A 22,278-nucleotide genomic window follows, 5' to 3' on the forward strand; every position below is an offset into this window, starting at 1 on the left:
TGATTAAAATTGGTTTCAATTAAATTATTTGGGTAAAATTAAAAAAAAATTAAGTTCATTATTGTAATTAGTGAAAGTATTAAAAGATTAGTTAAAATTATTAATGACAAATATAATATAAGGGATTTTAAATAATATTTTTTTAAATTATACATTTTATGTTTTAAATATAATTTTTGAAAAATTGATACTAATTATGTATTATTTATTTTATATTAAAAAAAAAAATAGATAAAATTGCTCATTGGTTACTACATTAAGTCTTTAATTGTTAATAGTTTGCAAATTCATTTATATTAAGTCAAGCCATAATGGCCAATCTGAAACTGATTGTTAACGAAAATAAAATTAGCAGATATCAGCAATGAACCACCAATAATTAAATCTAATAAATCAAAAATTGAAATCATTAAAATTATTTACTTGTTTAAAGCGGCACGCATGTTGGCGGAGGGAACACTCATTGATGTAGGTTTTGCCGTCTGAGGCGCAGATTGGTGAGAGCTCCAGAGGGCAAAGTTCACTGCACTTGCACACCGGATTCCGCTCCTCATCTAAGTGGCACTCCGATGGAGATTCGCACACGTGATGAGTGCACGGATCTGCAAAAGAGAAATAAATCAAGAAATCGGCAACTGCAGTAGTGACGAGCAGGTTGCCTATGCTGGAGAAAGGCAGGCGTCAAAGTTCAAATGGCTCAAAAGTAATAAAGTCCGTCGAGTCATTAAACACAAAAAGATTTTTTGATAAAATTAGGAATTTAAATAATTTCAGATATAATTATTTTTATGCTAAATGTTCAAATAATTAATTCTTTGTTATCTAATTTAGGCAAAATAATTGTCGCGTTTCAAAATATATAGCGACAATTTTAATAAATTCTATAAAATTATTATATTATATTACTGACGTTATAAAAAAAAATAAGAAAAGCAAAGAAATTTTACAAAATAAAAAACGGAACATTTGCCTTTCTTGGTTTAAAAGTGATACATAATTTTTGAAATTTAATCACAGTTTAACTGATTAAAATTTCCTCCAGATTTATTATGTTGGAATGAAATTGGTGGATCTACATTGCCACATTTCAATTTGTGATTTTTAAATTAATGCAGATATTTTGAGTGGAGTCAATTTTTTGTTTAATAAAAAGAAATAAATGGAAATTAAAAAAACTTACCGCATTTTCCGTAAAACTTGACTCCGATGTCCTCATTTTTCGTGCAGGCACTTCTCCTCAACTCACACAAATTTGCATAATTGATTCCGTCCGAGCCGCAAACAAAGCTTGAGCTGCCGTCGCCGTACGAAAGGGGACACTCGGTCGGACACTCGCACTTTGCAGAGAGTCCGTCAAGCGCCGGCACGCATTTTGCTCCCGGCGGACACTTTTGATGCCGACACGGATCAGAAAAATCTGTTTGTCCAAATTATATAAAATAAATATTTTAATGAAAAATGAAAATTTTATTTCCAACCGCATTCTCGTTTTTGCACGATTTTGACGTTTTCTTGGCGCTGACAGGCGGCCATCCGGAGCTGGCACTCGCTGGCGTACGAGCGGCCGTCCGAACCGCAAACCGGCTCCTGACCAATTGTGGGACACCTCTCGGGACAGCGGCATCGTCGCTGCCCGTTTTTGCCAAGCACGCACGTGGCGCCGAAAGAGCAGAAGGAATCGGCACACACTTCACCCTGTTTCAGGTACGCTCGCGGCCTCGCTTGCAAATCTGCGAACAAAATTTAAACATTAAAACTTACGATGAAAAAAGTTTGAAAATAATAGAAAAACCACAGATGTAAAAGCAAAACAAAAAAGATTGAAATTTTTAACTCTTGTGATAACTTTTTATTATTTATTTTGATCGTAAATTTTACTGGCAGTCGGAATTGACGCTGCATCCAAATAGGAATTCCTTATTTACAACTGATTGTGAGATTCATAAAACATTTCCAGGTAAAATAAATATTGAAATAAATTGTAGAGAATATTTACATTTGGAGAAGAAAATGGCACTGGCGACGAGAAAACATAGCGAAAAGATGATTAAAAGAAGAATAAGAAAAATTGCTCTTTGATTGCAGAAATGATAAACTCGAGAAAGTCTGCTTTGAGGACTTGTAACACCGTTGATTTGAAACTTGTTTTCAATCATATTTTAGTAGGAAAAATTTAAAATATACCAGGAATAACAATATTTTTTAAATTTTACAAGAATAAAAACCAATTGAAGAATTTAAATTCTTTAAACTTCGTAAAAATTTCGGTAAAACGAAAACAAAATTCAAGCACAAAGAGCAGACGACTGTGTTGGCTCGTAGTTGTAACTGCACTGACTTAAAACACCCCTATTAGCTCTCTGAATGTCAACCCCTTTCACTTGCGGCTAGAATGGAGGGTGAGCTTTTCTGCAGCCCCACCAGATTAATTTTTAATTATTAATTCACGAGTCTGCAACAATCTGAAACTCTCTCTCCGTCTTTCTGTCCTTAAAATTTCACACTTTTCGAGCGTATAATTTTAAAGCGACTCATTCAAATTTCATTATCAAAACTGCGCAGTATAGGCTAATTACAAAAGAGGCCTTAAATCATAATTACGCAAACACTACACAACAATAAACCTGGCTGGAGCACGTGCGATGCCCTTTTTGCGGCGTGCGTTGTTGAAATTTATCAGGCTGGTAGTGCGTTTGTTGTTTTGTCGTCTCGGTGCCAACATTTTGTTATTTATTCCGCAGGGAGAAATGGAAATAAACGGTGAAATAACAGCAGCGAGAGAAGTAATTTTAGCACCACTTTACTTTTGTGTGTAGTATAAATTATACGGTGGAAGCCACCCTGTTGAATATTTAGCGCCCGCATAAAATTAATTATTCAAAAATGTTAAAACCCTTTACTAAAATAATTACGTATAATTACTATTTTACTTGTATGTGCAAACGTTTTAATTCAAATTTTATAATGCCCAAAAAGTTTATTTTTAATTGTTATAAAATTATTAGATTATTTATTTTGTTATAATTATAAATTATTATTTTATGAATAAAAAAATGATCCCCATAAATGAAATATTTTGTATCTCAAAAGTGCTCAAAAGTATATAAATACAATTAAAGGATCAGATTTTTTTTTAAATTTTCGCATAATCTTTTTTTTTAATTTTTGGATCCTTGGATCTAACATATGAAAATGTGATGAACAAGATTTCCGACTAATTTTTAGGATTTCACACATTAATTTTATCGCCATAAATCAACATTAACAAATTTATCCGTCAAGGGAGCCTTTGTTCTTCGCTTGCGATCAAAAGTGGGAGTTTCCGATATTCGAATGAGGGAGCATAATAAATCACAGCGTTATTCGTCCCACGTGTATTGAGAAGTATTTCCTCCGAATAAAGCACACCTCCGTATTATAACATTATCAAGTCTCTCTGAGAGACTTTTTATATTGTAGCGGCGGGTCGATCTCAGATTAATGGCTGCTGATATTATTACAAAATAAAAGGCTGCCACCCACTGAAAAATTGAAAGATAAACACCGACGAGAGAGCGAGTCCCTTTCGGGAAGGGTGTCATTATCGACAAAACCCCATCATTAGGTTTTGGGGGCGGGAGAGGCGCCAAGCTCGTCTATAATTTTACTCTGAACGTCGAGATCATAATTTTTTTTTAAATTCTACGTAATATTCTCGTGAGTAAACAAACAATGGGTGAAAATTGTGGCATATCATAAAAGGTTTACCGTTAGTTCAGAGTGTAATTTCCATTCAATTTAAGAGATAGACAAGAATTTTAAAAAAGTGCCACCCAGAAACAGTAAAAATCATCACCACCAAAGTTACTAAATTAAAAAAAAACTAATATCAAACTAGGGGGAAATTTTTGGTAAGTCTGTCAAAAGAAAAGCAAAAATTAAAAGAAAATAAGCAAAATGAATGAGGGCTTATTTTATTTCCTTAGACTTCAGTAGCATTTTTCTGCGTGTTTTGTTGAATACAAATATAATCCAACTTTATGTGAAATCTTGAGCTGTAATATTTTGAAACAAATAAAAGTTGAAATAAATTTATTCCAACTTATTTGTTTCAAAATATTATATTTTCCAAAGTTTAATGAAGTTAACTAATTATTCTGCAAAAAACCACAATAATTTTAATAAGTTTTCCAAAATTCCTCTTAAAATAAATTTTTAAACAACATATCAGATACTATTTTAAACCTGTTATAGTTTATACCCATCCCTCTTATCCTCTACGTTTTACAGCTTTAAATAATTAAATTATTTCGTTCTTCAAGTGAACGTATTTCAATTTGACAATTATACTAGCTTTTCCTGAATTATAAATATTTAAAATCCACGACCCTGCCGTTTGGATTGCCCAATAATGCATCTCTCTCATGAGGAGAGAAATTCCGGCTGACGGAGGAATAATCTTGTTTGGACGAACAGGAGGAGCCGCCCTTGTTACAATTTAGACAGGTAGGAAAAGGGATTGAGTTTTTTCTTCTCTCTTCTATATGACCACAGAGCCTTATTGAAACAAATTCCACTCGTAAAATAAAGAAGTCTGTATCTCTCAGTCTGGCGAGCAGATGGAATAAATTATATTTATTATTGTTTCGCACTTAAGCTAAGAAACACGACTTCTTTTTGTTCGACATCTGAACCGTAGGTTGCTTCATTTAAAATAATTTCCAATAGCAATGAAAAATTAGCTTCGATTTATTTATCAGACACAATTTCACTTAAGTTCCACAATGGGAAATTAATCATTTTTGAAGAGTTAATCAATCTCGAAGCTTTATAATTGGAATTGAAACATATTTGGAGGGTCGCATTAATTACAAGAAAAATGAGCAGGTGCCGAAATCTCAAAATCTTCCGCCTCTTCTTCACCGGACCCAATTAAAAATGAGTAAAATTATTATTGCAGAGAGGCGAGAGGAATGAAATGAGATCAGATAATAAATCTAATGGCTCAACAAGACTTCTCGTAAATTGGTGTGAAGAGGGAGGGTGGGTCTCTCGAAACTCTCGATTTTCCGTATGTTAATTTCCTATTCGACACGCGCGTGTCCGACGATGAGAAAACACGTGTCGGCGTGTTTAATTATATATTCGGTTATTTTCAAAGCAATGAAGGACCTGAAAATTTTCAAAAAAAATTTAATTTTGTTGTTGAAGATTTAGATCTAAACTTCAAACAAAATACAAATATTTTTTATAAGTATATGAAAAGATTCAATAAATTTTTAGAGAGTTTTCAGACTCTTTAAAATAGAGGTAAGAATAAATAACATAAGATTGTCGACAAGATTAGTTGCAAAAAGAGGCAATTAGTCGGTCCAGGTCTCTTTTGTTTTCGAAGTGGTGAAACCTGAGCTCGTCTGGAGATTTAAGATGTAATTAGCGTCGACCAGATCGCAGTAGGTGACAATTTTTATGTGCTCGCGCTTTATCTGTTGCTCGATCTCTCGAGTCCACTTTCCAAAAAAGGCCGGCCACTAATATTATATCGGGAGCTCCGACACGCTTGTTGAAATTTGCATTCACAATTACTGTAATCAAACTGCTGCTTTCCCGTCTCGGAATTTATCACCAAAAAACACTTCTAGAAAATTATATACACATCTAGTTTTCCCTTGAATTTTGGGCGTTGTTTTTATTTTCTCATTAGTTGAGAATTATTTGGGGACAACAATAGTAAATAGAATAAGTGGGAATCGCCCTGTTTTATGTTTTTTTTTTGTCACCCAACACCTTTGAGAGCTTTGAACTATTTTTTACTATTATTGTTCAAAATTGTGATCGACCTTTTTTTACCAGAAAAAACGCATTCTCTTTTTAAAAGGGTGTGCGTGCCTTACTTTGAAGAAAGAAAATAATCAGGCGGCGACAAAGGCAACGAAAATTATCATCTTTGACGGGTGCATCGGTAAAAAAAATGTGGGCACGCCCGTCTCATCTGCTTCGAATTGGGAAGACAAAAAAAAACGACCAGCTTTTCTTTGTCTGACATGATTCTTCGTCCCCCGCTGCTTTGACACACAAGGACCAGTTTTCAGCCCCCTCGTAATCGATGAGGGGGGAAGACGATTTATTCAAGAATACACGCTATTGTAAAACGTGACAAAGGGCTAATTTATGCAAAGTCTAATACACGAATCACTCAAGAATCTCTCGCGAACAGACTATTTCACATCAAAATACAAGACCTGATTGTGAGAATGAAATTTACAAATCATAATAAAAAAAAATGTTTTGTAAAAATTTAGTCCTGTAGGATATTTTTAATTTTTTTTATTACCCCTTGAATAAGAATTTATGAAACCATATAAGCTGGAATCTTTTTAACTTTTGTGAACAGAAATTTTCCCTTACTTTGTTGACACTTTCTTGATTGCATGTAGACATTTATATAAATTTCAATGCACAATTGTTATAAATAGCATTTGTATATGAAATTTTATTAGAGCTAATCGTAGTAAATTTAAGCTTTAATCAAAAAATTAAAAATAAAAACATATAAAACAAAATTATCAATAAACCAAGATAAATGTAAAATATGGAATTTTTAACTTTATAATAACATACATTTATTTTATTACGTTTAACTGTTTAATTAAACCAAGTTATAGCAAACTTGTTGCCGTTGAGATGTAATGCAATTATGTAAATTCTTATTGAAATTGGAAAGAGAATAATTTTTTTATGCAATTAAACTACCTTTCATTACGACTTTGTCAACCTATGAAAACAATGAGCCTTTCTCAATTGAATTTTTTGAAAAAATTCCCAAAATTGATTAATTAAAAATAAAAAAAGGTGCCGATTTTCCTCACATGGAAAAAAATTAAACGAAATTAAGTTGATTTTTAGTTCTTAAGAAAGATTTCATTTTAGAATTTACAAATTGATATGGAAGATTCAAATCTGGGAGTTTTTGAATAATAAAATACGCAAAATCACTGCGTCCGGTTTGAAATTGCTCGGGAGACTCGTCATAATGCTGTTGGAAATAATTAATGAGTGGCGATCGGAGGACCAGAAAGCGGTCATTTTTCAGGGCTCATCTCTGCTCTCTCTTGAGAGCGCGCGAGGCAGAAAATAATAATAAGCGAGAGAAAAAGGTCGGAAGGCGGCGCCTTTTCTCGCTCGGCTCCCGCGGCGGTGCAACAGGTACCGATCTTTTTTCTCTCTATCTCTGCGACACCTGGCCTTTGAAAGTCGCTTTTCCGCAAGGAAAATCGCACGATTTCCTTTCGGAAAAACTCTGCGACGAGTTTTCTCTAAAAGGAACAAATTCGGCGAAGAGAACAGTGGAAATTTTGGTCGTTTTCGGGGGATTTCGAGCGATGAGAAAAGTGGTGCCGACGAAAGTCGTGTGTGTGTGGGCGAGAAAAACACGTAGTATTTTCCTGCTCTCGGGGCCGCGCGCAAACAAATGAGCAGACAGACGCACGACGAGACGCGGAGAAAGAAAAACGCTACTCCGCTTCAAATAAGCCGAGAGCGCAATAATTGGGGCCCTTGGCAAATGATATATCGGAATTTTATTGGAATATCTCTTTCAAATATGGATTAATAATAAATTCAATTAAAGCATTTTGAAAATGTAAATGTTTAAAATGAAATATTCATTAAAAAATAGTTAAGTAATAAAATCAAATCAAACTAATTAAAGTAAAATGAAAAATAGGGCTGAATAAATAAAGCCAGCCTCTCCTTTAAATTTGATTTGCAAAAATTGACACGTGCATGAATTATTTGAACCGTTTTTATTTTTATTTTTTATGAATGCAAAAAAGCTAACAGGGTTTTTATCTGTTTTTTGGTATATTTAAAAAAATTCAAAAGTATTAATCTATAAAGTTAAATCTTTTAACTTATTTTTATTTTCTTCTTTACCAATTTAATTGGAATTCTTTTTTTAAAGCCGATTATTTCATTAAATTTTGAGCTACTGCAAAAAGTCAAATTCACGATCTTGCATTTTCCTCCGTTTAGAAAATTCTTTACTTCACTAAAGACTTGTAATGAGCATTGTTGTAACGTTAATCGCAAATCTAGCTTATTACTTAAAATTAACTTGAAAAGAATTTATCTCTATAGTCAAAATTTAGCTCACAAAATGTGTTTAAATAGCAACTATAAATTAGAGAGTTTATTAATATATAATTAAAAAATAAATCAATAAAGAGGTTTACATTTTCAGAAGGTTTTCCGAAACAGCAAAAGATTCATTTAACATATCACTGTCTAAATTTCCCTCTTTATTTCTTGGAATATTTTATTTATTACCTTTTTCGTCCACTTGAAATAGGTATAATTTCATATAATTTCCAAAGACTTACACGCGGAGACAGGCGGAAAAAGTGTGAAAATCCTCGTGTCTCCCTAGCCCTCCATAAAGCACAAATCACCTGGACAGCGGGCGGAGGTGGATTGAGAAATAATATAACACGCATTTTTTTCCTCCAGCATAATTTGACGCGCGACGAAATCTACTTTCCTCAAGGCGGCGGCGTCTCTCGTCAAAAAACAATGTAAGGCATGAAATTTCATCAAATTAAAAATTCTTCCCACGAAAATGACTAATTCGAAATAATTTATTCCATATGGGAGAAATCCAAAAACATAAATAAGGTTTTCAGAAGATTTGTGTGCGATACCTGCTCGGATTAATTCCGAGAACACATTTTTCACACGAAGAAAGCGTTCCATTAGCGAATATAAATAAATAGGCGTCATTTAAAGTCGATAAGAATGAGTTAGCCCGAGGCGTGCAGGTTTTATTTAAAGAGGCACCTCCTCTCTGCTCTCACCGCGTGCCTCTCAGACGCGGTCAAATATTTGTAGAGGCCTCAGATTCCTTCCTAGACCCTGCAGACTCAAGGTAATTTGACCGATACCTAATGGCTTTTTCGCACGAGCAAAAAAGATTCGAGATTTCGTAAAATTCGACAAAGAGTGGAACTGTTAATTAACTTGAAAGACAATTTATTTGGTCAGACTTTTTTACAGTTTTTTTAGTTTTCATAAGCAATATAAATAAAGAGCTTATCAAATTGTGAGGAAACATGATTTTCATTGTTCTTGAAAAGAGAATTATAACAAAAATTTAAATATTATTTACATCAAATCACATCAAATATAAAACTAAATTAATCAAATTTCCTATATGAAATTTGAAAGCGCTTATTCTTATCTTTTCTAGTTAATAACCAAATTAGTTTAACAAAATAAAATAATTTTCATTTATAAAAGAAAAGAATTCAGCAATTGACAAATTTTTGACTTGCTTTGATGTGTGAAATATGGAAAGAGGCGTGAGGATGCAAAAATATCAGTCATTTTTCCCTCACGGCCGATTTTCAACAAAAGAAGCCTAATGTTTTTCTGGCCTGCACGCTTGATTACATAATTTTGGCATCATTAGTTGGGGCGGCAATAAATTTCGCAAATGAACATTTGCAAACGGCGAACACGCTCTAGCGCCATAATTTACAAGCGGCTCCTCCATATAGTTCTGCACACACGAAAAAAATAAACACATATAAAAGAAAAGAACAACAAGGTGGCCGTCGCGACCAAAATTATGGAGACAGCAACACGAGCCCCAATTGCTCCCAACTGTTCCTACACCTATCTCTCCTCATTCTTGTAATTGCGCTCAGTGTGCAGCCTAGGTGCGAATAAATTGGCAATTTGTCAAATGATTTTTCAAAGCAGGGATTAAAATGTGATTTTATGACAAAATTAAAAATTATTGCGTAAATTGTGAGAATAAAATAAAGAAATCGTAAAATTTATTTCGTTCATTTAGGCTTTTATTTTAATAATTCATTTCCAGATAAATGATAATTTGATCAAATTTATACTTTGAATTGTAAATTTCGTTTGAAAATAATCCAGATTATTCTCATAAATAAATCTCTTTTTATTTAGAATTGAATTCTTTTTAGAATTAACATTTCACTTCTTGCTTTGTAAATGTATCGGTTCTCTCATTACTGTGCTAAAAGCTTCCACTTTTTGCTCGCTCTGTATGCAAATTAACGTTGTTTAAAAAGCTTAATCAAAAGCACAGACCCTTTCAGACGAGCCTCCTCTCATTAAACTAATTGACATGTAACTGTTGCAGAGAGACCAATTTATTTATTTTATTTAAGTGTGGTCCTTTAACTTAGGCTTGTATGAAAAAAATTTAAATTGGCACAATTATATCTAAAAATCTGGTATGAAAAAAATTCTTATACATTATTTCATCAGGCCGCCCATTAATTGAATGGGAAAGTTCGGTGAGCGTGTCAAAATTAACAGGATCAACTTTATATATAATAACGCCTCTCGTTGAATAAAAAAACAAGAAGCGCCGGTCTGCTCGAATGCGATTTGCATAAATTATTTCCCCATCTTGAAAAGCGCCGCGAGCCGGTGATGTTTTTTTTTTCATTTCATTTTTTAATGCAGAGAGACGCGGCGAGTGATAAAAGGAGGCGAGTGTGTAATTGGCAGTGTTTATTTGTAATTACAAAATTCCTCTTTCTTATTCATCGAGATCGCGCCGCCCGATTATGGCCTGCGAGAGTAATTTTCACTCGCGCCTCGAAATGCAATTATGACAAATTATCGGGCGCAAATTACACGCCCCGTATATTTTTATTACAATGCGTGCGTTTTATATTATTCGTAAGAGGAATTTCGAAAGGCGGCAATGAGAAAATTTTAACAACGAAGTGTTTTATCTGTACTCGGACAAGCGGCGATTACTGGCGCCTTGTTAAGATTCAAATTAAAGAGTGAGAGAATAAAAAAAAAAGTGCAATTTCATGGTGCTGAGAGACTCGCTGTTTATTTTTGCAGCAACACCTGCTATTACTTTACAGTTCCGGGTTAACATTGAGGCCCATTTTTTCACACATTAATTTAAAATTGCATCTGTTAGGTGAAAAATTTCAAATTGTATAGAAATTAAATAACAGTTTTGGAAAATAATTACAACTAAGTAAATTTAAATTTTAGGAGACTAAAATTACCATGTTTTTAAAATAAAAATATAATTCTTTCACATTATGATCAACGGATTAAATATTTAGAAACATAAATTAAAAATTTTAAACAATTTTCCTAGGACTAAATATATAAAAACATATCATTGCAACTTAAATTGTCTGTCAAAAATACATGATCATTAGAAAAAAAATCATTATTACAAAATTAAAAAGAAAAATTAGCATCTGCATTTGTCAATTTTTTTGTAAACAAAATTCAATAAAAAAAATTGCCTAAACTGTAGAATTATTATATTAAATACTTTTTTATTTTGGCCAAATTGTTTAGAAACTCCATTTTAATCTTTTCATACCTGAAAGGTCACGCGCTCAAAGAAGATCCGGTCTAGAATGTGCATTCCAGACGCAAATCCTAATTTATTGGACAAGCTGATGCTTTTTGATACTTGAAAGCGTCGACGGCGAGCGAATTTTATTGACGCTCGTGGGCGTGCAAAAATCCCATATTGATTTTATTGGCTGAATGTATAAAATTTGAGGTTTTATGGTCAGGCAAATTGATAATTTATTTGCACCGCGCGTTTTCAGAGCGAAAACAATAACCGAGAAAAAAAGAGAAAGGGTAAAGATTTACGGGCAGCGCTTCCAAAAATTGCCGGTCGGCGCCAGAAAAGTGAAATATTGTCCGGCACGAAACAATGGCTAATAAAAGCTTTTTGCACTTGACGGCGGCCGAGAAGAGTGATTTTTTTCACCGGTAGGTCACATTTCTGGCGAGATTAATAACAATAAAAGTAAGAGAAAAACACGGCTTTTGTTATTTTACCGTTAAGATTCTAAGTGGCCGAAATTTTAAATTTAGCCTTGCGGGAATTTTTTAAAAGTTTACAAAATCATAAGTTAAGAAAATGAAAATAATTTGCAAACAGGTGTTTTTTTTTAAGATTAATTTTGACACCAGATTCCAAAAATTAGCATAAAATTGGAAGAATTTATTTTTAAAATTACTTTTTATTATAATCGCAATTTTATTTTATTATTTTTCTTTCTGCCAGAAATTTAAATGCATTTTATTTATTTAGTTTTTTGTTGAAAGAATTAAAGATTTTTGGCACCTCTTGTATATTTGCGAGAATAAAGCCAGTCATAAATAAATTTTCCGCCTTCTCAGTTTGTTTCTTTCGCACACATGTCTTTTAACAAAACATATCAACACTTATTTTACTCGGTAATGAGCTGCACGCGAGTTTTATTTCATTTTTTATTGTGTAAGCATTCGAGGCACATAAAAGCAAAGTTGTAAATATATTCGCATATTTGCTGCGCTCGCACTTTTTTATATAACTTTTGAGAGCGAACACAAACGTGCGCCCCCACGCTGGAAAATTTATTTATAAATTATTCTCTCACGGGCGCCATCAGGAGTGCGCAAAAAGTGACACGCGCAAATAAAATTTTGAATCGAGCTCCTGCGTATAAAAATTTATGCTTTTTTTCTTGAAACAATTTTATATGATACAAATAAAAAAAGTTGCCTCCTATAAATTTCGAAACCAGAAATAAATAAAAGTTGGTTAAATTTAATAAAAAAAAAAAAAATTAGCACTTATTTTTATAAAATATGATGGATTTCTGGATGAAAATCTTACTTTTATGGCATTTTGTTGTTTTATTCAAGCAGAGTGAAAAATGAATCTTTATTTTTTGTATCTCCTTTTTTGTTTTTATCTCATCTGCTCAAATGTGAAACGAAAAACCTGAGAGCAAGAAAAATACAGGAGTGGTTTTTCTCTGCTCCATGCGAATATGGTTTTACACAAACGACGAGGCCGCTCGCGCTTTTCAGGTAGATTTGCAGAGTTTTTGTCGACAGAGTTGCGTGTGTTTGATTTCTGCTGCGGTTCCTCTTTAAGCCGCGCACATAAACAAACACGTGAGAGAGGCGGTTGAAAGTATAAAAACGTTCCACTGATAAACTGTTTGGACATTTCTAAGAGATCCTGGCAAAATAAATAAATGTCCGGCTAAAAGAGAGAACGCCGTGGTGAAAAAACTGATTACAATATTTATACTGGTTAGAGTAAAAAAAGGAATATAGAGAAAAGGAAATTATTTTTCAATTTGCTCTAACAATGGATCTTTGCTAATTTTATTAAACGTTAGAGAAAGGATTATTTCACACAAAATAAGGGATTATTTTGAATCACTTCTTTTCAGTTGTGTGGACTTTTTAACAAATTTTATATGTATAGTAAATAATTTTGAATTTTTGCTCTAAAATTATTACCTTTTGCAACAATTCAATAGTTAGCAAAAAAGTATTACACAAATCAAGCAAATCATAATTTTTCAGAAAAATCCTGGAATTGAATGACTTTTTTCTCTTCAAAAATTAAGGCAGTCATAAATTGTGGAAAAAAATTATTCTTAATTTAAGTTTATTTCTAATTGAACTATTCCGCTTCAATTTTAAAACTCCTTTTGTATTTGAATATGTTTATTATAGGAAATAAATTTATATGAAAAACTGTCAAATTATTCAAAATTCGTACATAATCAAATTTGAATCACACTTATATGTAATATGGTTTATGGTACTTTAATTCTAAACTTGCAAAAAACGTGTTTTTCTTTCATCAGGAATTTTGTAACGAACTTTTTACAAGCAATTTTGAAGCAAAAATCAGTACGATCTGTTGGCACGATCCGTATGATTCTAATCTTTCTTTCTCTATAGCTCGCGTATGCAAATTCAAGTAAATCGCTTTCAAGCAGGAGCACTTTACTTCTTTTTTGTGCTGTCGTTGAAATCTGGGCAGCCGCCGCCGGTCGTGATTATTATCTCTTAATCTGCAGCTTTTTGCACGACTTATTCATTGCGAAAACTCGCTTCTTTATAATATATTTGCGCGCGCGAGGCGAAAAACTGGTTTTTTCGGGCTCGTAACTCTCTTTCTTTTTAATATTAAAATATATTCCAAATATATCACGAGCGAGCATGTCCATAAAAAGCGACATCATAAAACCGTTTTATCCCGCGTGTATAAGTTTTATTTATATTTGCAGCAATAAATTCTCACCAAAAGTCTGCGAGCTACAGAGAGCAAATTAATTATTCATCAGGTCGAAATTGAGCTCGGAGAACATTTTTTCGCAATTCGATGCCGGTTTAATCCTGTTTCACGCGCTCATGGGCAAAGATAAAGTGAACACTGCCGTCATTATACTCAATTCTGATTAATTAATGACCACCCTCTTTGTGGAATTTCTGAACCTGCAGCAGAGACAAAGAGGCAAGGGCGCCTCTCTAATTTAATATAATAATTACCTTTGACACGACGAGCCTTTGCGCCTTTCATCTCTGTGGATTTTGATTATGGAGGCACAGAAATCTTTTTATGAAAAAAAATATAAGGCAACAAAAATAAAATTTCTTAAGAGGTTTCTCGCTAAATTTTAATAAAGCAGCAATGTGAAGAAGATTTAGGTGAGGAAATTTCTCAAATTTAATTGCAATAAATTGTTATTTTTAACTCTTTCACAACTGTTTTAGCTTTTTTATTTATTAAATTTATTTTTTTATTGGTTTTATAAATTAGTTAGCAAGTTGAAACTTTTTTCAAGTAATGAAAAAGTAGAGAAATTTAATCTTTGACTCAACAAATAATTAATCTGCAAAGAAGAACATTTTTAATTTCTATTTTTTCAATTATTTAAAAATTTATTTCAATTTTTTTAAGAGTTTAAAAAAGTTTAAAACCTAAATATTGGTTTGAATTAGTATGCAAACTGCAAACCGTTCCAATTTTCTACAAATTGTGAGGAACAAACATAATGGGTGCTAATTAGTCAGTCGGGAAAGCAGCAATTTCGGCAAAACAAAGGTGCGTTCTTCACTCTTTGTCGGTTGAACAACGAACAGAGGGTCTGATGAAACCAAATACTAAAAACAGAACCACCTTTTGCCATGAGGGCGCGTCCCCGAGTAGCGCTAATTGCCTCTCAGAGGAGTAAAAAGCCTCTTGTTTCGATCTCAAGAGATTCGCAAAAAGGCAAACATGGACTCTGGATATTGTTTGCGTTCACATTATTTTAAATTGAAAAAGTCATTGAACGTAGCAGCAATAATAGTAAAAAAGGTAAAAAAAATCAGTTTTCTTGTAAATTTAATTTTCTCTAAGATTCATTCTGACATTGGAACCTATTGTCAGTGGATTGATTTAGATTGTAAGTGTGTCAAAAATTATATTTTTCAAACCTTGTTACAAAACAATTGTTTTGGATTTTTTAATTATAATTTCTGGATTTATGAGTAGCTATATCTTATAGGAATTTGAAGTCCTTGTGAAAAATTAAAATTTTTGAAAATTTCAAGAGCAAATTAATCGACCTTTAAGGGCATTCTACTATGTTTTCTTAAAAATTACATTATCTTTAAGACTTACGGAGCATAAGAATTTAAAATATCTTATTTTAAGTTATATTGAATTTAAAAAAAAAATGTAAAAGTTCATTTTCGAGTTGTTGGGGCATAAAATTATTATTTCAAAAAAACATATGATTATAAATTTTTATAAATAAATCAATAAAAAAAAATAAAAATAATTGCAAAAAATAAAAGTAAAACAAAATTTATAATTAAAATAAATATATGAAATTTATTAATTATTCTTTTCTCTTTATTGCTAACCATGACAACAATTTTTACTTACATTTAAAATAATCAAATGCTGAATTTTATTATTTATTTTCATTCCTCGGTCCCCACTTTAGAATCCCTCAAAGAGCTTCAAAATATATTTGATTAACGACCAACGAGATAATTGGGCGTGAAGCCCTTTCCTTATTATCAGTGCTCGACCTTTTTACTCATATGTTCGGGAGAGGGTATAAAAAATTTGTTGATAAAAGAAGCGCCGCTCTTGACCATTCCCGAGTTATCGCAGCATCCGAGTTTCTTAATTGGAATTTCAAGCATTTGCTTTTCTTTACTCCCCCAGCAGAATTAAAAATAGGATCATAAATTAACATGGGATTTTTAAATAATTTCGAAAATCAATGAGTACAAGTACTTTTGTTCTAAAAAGGATCGAGCAATAAATTACTGTTTAAAAATTTATTGCCGTGTTGTAAATTTTCGGCTCTCTCGCAATCATTAATTTTACAGCAGTTGAAATTCTAATTACTTTATTAGAGAACAATTTTATTGGGGGACCGCGCGAGTCTTAAAAAAATTTCCTATTATCTCTTTCTAAAGAGCGACACGACCGGCCCGAGAGATACCATGGATTTCACAGGCGGGCGCCCATAAAATTCTAGAGAGAACAAGAAAAGAAGATTCAACCTTGTTTGCCGCCAAATTTGGAAGGCCGACAATAAAATCGGTACATTATAGAAAGCAGCGGCTGGGGGAAATTTTCAAAAAATATAAAATATTGCTGCATGGAGAGGAAATGGAATAAAATTTTGGACAGAGTAGGAAGAAAGAAAGAAAGCACCAAGTAAAAATAAAAGAGATGCAGGTTGGAGATAAAATTATTACTCTGCTGTTGGGACATACGAGAGGGGCGTCGGCCCTTTTACAACCTTATTCGGTGAGAGGCCTTCGTGGAAGAGAATAGAACCAAAATTACAGTTTAAATTTGGATTGAGTATCATGAGTGTAAAAGAGAGAATTTATGAAATACTATTTTAAAATTTAAAGTACATTTACAACAATTTTGTTCAAGTTAACTAATCTACATTTAAAAATTGTTCAATTCAATAATGAAGACCTCATTAATTATTCCATGAGAAGAATTTTACTATTTTACAAAAAACAGAAAGCAAATAAATTCTATGAAAATTTGATTCAATTTATTTGAATTATTCTCGCACCATCTTACTGTTAGAAAAGTGACCATGATTATTCAGGGCGAATCAGAAATTTTGCAATTTGATTCTCTAAAAAAATCTATAAGAAACATTATTAATTTATTTGTGAAGGATTATACATTAGCAATATTTATATTTAAATAACGGAAAGGAAATTCTAATTCAACCATAAATTTCATAACAGGAAGATTTTAAGTGATTATGATACTCCAGCGCTCAGAATGAATTTTTCCTTTTTTCATAATATATGGGATGGGACCAAGAAGTATTATGCTTCTTATATGGGACTAAATTTATAATTTTAGGGGAAAAGGACTATTATTGATTCATTATAAGAGGACAGCGCGAACGCAGTCCTCACTACCAAAAATTACGCGCCCGAGTTACCCACATTTGGGGTAATCGCAGGGGTCAACCCAACCGTAGTGCAATGGAAGGGCCTCACCCTGAGGGAACCGCCTTCTTGATCACGGTAACCCCTACGCCAGGTAAGTATGAGTTCAGCGGCTTGCGTTCGAGAGCCCGGCCTAACAGCCGCGACCGTCAGAGCATCGAACTCCTACCCACTTTAACAACCTTGCTTAATTTCTCGACCCCTAAATTGAAAAATAGCCTTCAATATCCGATCTACATTAACAAATTTCACTGTTAAAGAATTAAAAAAATATTGGTTGAAGTTTGTCAATTTTGGGTTAAATTCGGTTAAACTTTGATTACAATAATGCCACCAGTTATGGTTAGTACACAAAATCGACCACCACGGATTGGCGGCGCTGACGGCGGTCTTAAAATGTGATGGGTTTGGTTGGATTAAACGGATGACGTCATCACAATACGCACTATTATTAGTTCGGTTGTTTTGGATATTACAGTTTATTTTGAAGAAATAATTTATTTAATTTTTTAAAACTAAAAATTGATAGAAAAAGCTCCGATCCTTTAGCAATAATCATAAATTTAATTTAATCCTGAAATTATAAAATTCCTGCGTTGTATTTCAATTTAATTTAATTCACGGGTACTTCCAATTAAAATTATATACATGATTTTGATATATCCTGAATGCAAACTAGCAGTTGTCTCACTTAGCGGGTGGTTCTCATTTATCTTAGATCGACTCTCTCGAAGCAGCTTTTGAATTTATTACCTGGCGGAGGGCAGTGGTAATCATCACAAATTGATTATTGCTCTCTGTGTAACCCGACGCCGAAACGACCACGAGAGCAACCCGCTAATTAAATAAAGTGCTCGGATAAATTTCTCTATCTATAAAGATTTAAAACGAAAATTATTACGTCCTCACGTTTCACTCCGACGGAGAGAATGAAAAACAAACATACACCCAGTTTAAAGTTAAAAAGGCGGTGATCACAAACTGCCCGAAAAGGAAACGCGCGGGGGCCCATTTTCTTATTATTTTTCGTCTCAAGGTATTGAATTCGATCTCTTGCATAGGAAAAACGGGACCACCTTGAAGATGAGAAAGGATTTTCTCTGTTTTAGTCAGAGGTGTCCTCTCCGGGCGCGTTGACACCTTCGGAGATGGAAATCTCAATGGAAATGTGGAAACTCGGCCCATTAATTTTGGTCTCTCTCCTTTGAGAGGAGGTTGTTAATGCGCCTTGCCAAAAGTCGGTGGCTACCAAATGGAAATCTAATCCGTCGGAATTTTTTTATATTCACGACAAGAATTCGTGCGTCTCTATTGCGTGGGTTTTGTATAACTCCAGTAGAAAATAAGATAAAAAAATTATATTTTATTTAATCTCATTGTTTAAATACAGTTCTTTATATCACAAAATAAAATTAGATTAAAAATATGACGTAAAACAACTTTGGTTACTAGGATTATTGTTGTTTTTAGTGTGTTTATAGCGGTTTTCTGGAAGGGAAGTTAAAATTTTAACTTTTTTTTTATTACCACCCAAACAAATATATATATATATATATTTTTGTTTGATTCATAGTTTATGAAGTTTTATAAACAATCACTTTTTGTTATTTAATTTCAGGAATTTAAGTTTTTATTTTCCAAACAATTTAAGTGTAAATCAAGAAATTAAAAATTGTATGTATTTATTTCTCATAGAGTACATTTTTTTTGCCTCGTCGCTGCACATAAAAGAGCTGAGCTTCTTTTCATTAAAAACATAAATAACGAGAATAACTCTTGCCCTTTGTGAGGAAAATCCAGGTGATGCGTGTTTACATTAATAAATTATTTCACGCACAAAGGCGGCATCATGGGAGAGACGTACGCGTTTTCTCTCTCTCTCCTTTTCTTTCACATCACACACACAATCGGCCCCAGAACCTCGTTAGGGCGGAGGCGATTTTATTCTTATTAGATTTCGTTTGTGAGAAGAAAGAGATTCAAAATCGGCTTTTGATATCCATCTCTCGCCGGCTGCGGCGCGCCAAAAACCACAAACAAAAAAGCAAGGCCTCAATTTGGCACATGTGTTTGCTCCGAAGTGTCGATCAGTCTTGACATGGCAGGGCGTATGGAGGCGAAAAGAAAAATAATCCAGCAGAGGCTAATTTAAGTCTATGCGTTGGAATATATTATCTAATTTTAATCAAAAGCTTGATCAGAAAGACACGGCTGAACTTAAATGTCAATAATAAGGAGAAGAATAAAATTGGAATTTAATTTTTAAATGTTTTTTTATTTATTAAAAATCCGATATATTTATTTACAAATTGTTTCATTTAGAATTAAATTTAATATTAAATTTGAAATTTACTTGAAATTTGAACAGAAAGTTTTATTTATCTAATTATACGTATTTATGAGAGATATAATTAAAATTTTATTTATTAAATTTATTTAAACAATTCTTTAAATAATATTTTGTTCAACATTATTTTTAAATTTGCACTTATTAATTTTACATAATTATTGTCATATTAAAAAAAAACATAGTTTAATAATAATTTTAAAGTAACAGATAAAACAGGTTATTACATTAAAAATTTAATATTTCAGGCATTTTTTCTAGTTAATATAGTTTAATTGCAATCGCAAAAGATTTTTAAACAGAACGTACTTAAATAACTAATTATGATCTTTTGCATATTATAATAATCAATTCGTGAAAAACAAATATTAAAATGAGGCTAATTAAAATCAACCCTTCAATAATTTGGTTTTATTAAATTGCAAAACTAGCGAGACTCTTTTCCCATTTCAATTTAGTACTTGGAATCATCAGATTTGCGGTATTGTCTGCTCAATTGCCAATTTCGTTTGCATAAGAAACTTGAATATATTATGTAATTGAATAGTGCCATTTGAAAGGTGATCGTTTCGATCTTGGCCGCGCAGATTTCTTTCTTATCACCGCTTCTCGTTTTTTCAGGGCGCGGATAAAATTCGCTCTCTGATTCGGATCAAGTTCTGCTTTTGAATAGAAAGAAATTGCGCCAACAAGTGCGTGCTGTGTGTGTAAATGTCACGAGAGAAACCGCAACGAGTCAGTTTGAATTGCACTTTAACGCGCCAGATCTCGAATTTTCTTTCCCACTGGTTTTCAAAATGTGGATTTTATTTCGCGAGTGTGTGTTTTCGTGCTGCTTAATTCAGACAGAAAGATATGAAAATACAGAAAAAGTCACTTGGCAATCATGCGAGGAATATGAATTTCAAGCAGTAAATAACGTGACAGTAGACGACAGTATCAAGTTTATCATTATTATGCATGTATGTCATTCCAATGCCAACTGGGCAGTCTTGATGTAAAAATTACAAACATGTTTGGATAAAATTGTATAATATTTGCATAAAGATTTGATTTAAATGGAGAATTTTGAAGTCAACTAGAAAGAAGAAAATCTTACCTTTCAACTGCAGGGCTGTTTGGGTGGACTTGAGGGCGTCGACGGTGACGGCCAGAGGTCTGGCGACCAGAAAGAGGGTGTCATTCTTGGCATCCACCCCTACGACGAACAGTTTGGTGTCGCCAGGGCGGACGAGGGCACACGGCCTGGGCGTGCCGTTGCCTCTGCGGGGTCGGACGTGTCTGCGGGCGACGTTGTCCGCCTTGTGGGGCGGCGTCTTTTCGTGCGCCTTCTTGGGCGTCGGCGGCCGCCACAGGAAGCCGGTCACGCGCAGGGTGGCCAACGTGTGCACCCCCGGCCGTCCCTCCGACTTGTACACGCGTTTGACGCGCAGCTGCGCTTCGTCGCCGCTCGCGTCAAACCCCACCACCTTGGCGGTGAAGATCAGGTCGGCCCTGCGGATGCGCGCTAGGTCGGCGTTTGCGTCAAGAGAGTCGTCCACGATGCACGGAAGCGTGGACGGCTGCGGCGGCGTCGAAGCAATCACGCATGCGCACATCGCCAGCAGCAGAAAATTCATTTTGAGAGGAGGCCCTGAAAATTATAAAAAAATAAATTGAAGGAAAAAAAATAATAAATTATGATGAAACTTTGATAAAAATAAGAATATCATGTTAAATTCTTTGGATTTATAGATTATTTATTATTTTTCTTTAAAATTTAATCAACCAATAAGGAAACATAGATTTTTTCAAGGTGTAAGCAGATGATTTTCAATGAATTTTAACGTGATATAATGCATGAGGTCTTATTGAAAATTGAGTTTTATGTTCAGTCTGTATTTTTTTCAGTTGAATATCGTGAATTTTTTTAAAAATAAGTGCATATCTTTGCAATTTGTGAATTACACTAATATAAATAAATAATGTAAGGAAAATAAATTTTTGAGAATGGCAAATAATTTAAAATGTATATCTAGCTTCTTAAATAAAACTAAAAAAATTAATTGTTGAAAAAAGTCTTGAAAACTATGAAATCAGATGTGTTTGATGGGAACATCTGGACGAGTGAACTGAAGTAAAGAACAATATTATAATAAAACAATATCGAAGTGTTATATTTCTGCACGTTGAAAACTTTGAGTTGTTTGACGTTGGTATTTTTTGCATTTATTAATTTTCAAAGTTTCATTTTACCAACTGACAATAATATTTATCATATTTATGGTAGAAGCAATCACACGACTGCTGATTTCTTCTTCTTTTTTTTTGCAATTTTATGTTTGTTTCTAAGTTTCTTTGCTTTATCTAGAAAATTCTTGGGCAAACCAGTCATACACACCACACATTAATTTAGTTAACTTGAGTGGATATTCAATTGGGGTATTTTTTTAGCTAATATTTTATAAATAATGTGAATTTTAATTGCTTTAAACTTTAAATGATTTTTTTTCAAAAGAATTTTAACGTGGATTCAGAAACTGAGCGAGAAAACCAATGCTCGGAAAAACGAATTAAAATGTCCAAGTTTCAACTATTAATTGAAAATTTTAATTATTTTTAAAACAGATTAAAATTTCTGTTTTAAAATAATTAACATTTCC

At 33.1% G+C, this 22,278-nt stretch overlaps 1 protein-coding gene and 1 non-coding gene across 2 annotated transcripts in view; both read right to left on the reverse strand.

The window, feature by feature from the left end:
* The window catches only part of LOC132204562 (agrin-like), a 30,284-nt gene that overhangs the window by 7,631 nt on the left and 375 nt on the right, over positions 1-22,278 (reverse strand). Inside the window, exons 2-5 of the mRNA XM_059633142.1 lie at positions 20,736-21,269; positions 1,479-1,730; positions 1,181-1,417; positions 424-602 (exon numbers count right to left, since the gene is read on the reverse strand). Of these exons, the coding sequence (XP_059489125.1) occupies positions 424-602; positions 1,181-1,417; positions 1,479-1,730; positions 20,736-21,255 (1,188 nt within the window). The 5' untranslated portion in view covers positions 21,256-21,269. The remainder of the gene's footprint in view (positions 1-423; positions 603-1,180; positions 1,418-1,478; positions 1,731-20,735; positions 21,270-22,278) is intronic.
* On the reverse strand, positions 17,230-17,391 carry LOC132204889 (U1 spliceosomal RNA). The gene has a single exon (XR_009442573.1). It is a non-coding gene; the product is annotated as a U1 spliceosomal RNA (small nuclear RNA).

The sequence above is a fragment of the Neocloeon triangulifer genome, unplaced genomic scaffold, assembly GCF_031216515.1.
Source record: "Neocloeon triangulifer isolate White Clay Creek 2 clone unplaced genomic scaffold, ASM3121651v1 ptg000022l, whole genome shotgun sequence".
Lineage (NCBI taxonomy): Eukaryota > Metazoa > Arthropoda > Insecta > Ephemeroptera > Baetidae > Neocloeon > Neocloeon triangulifer.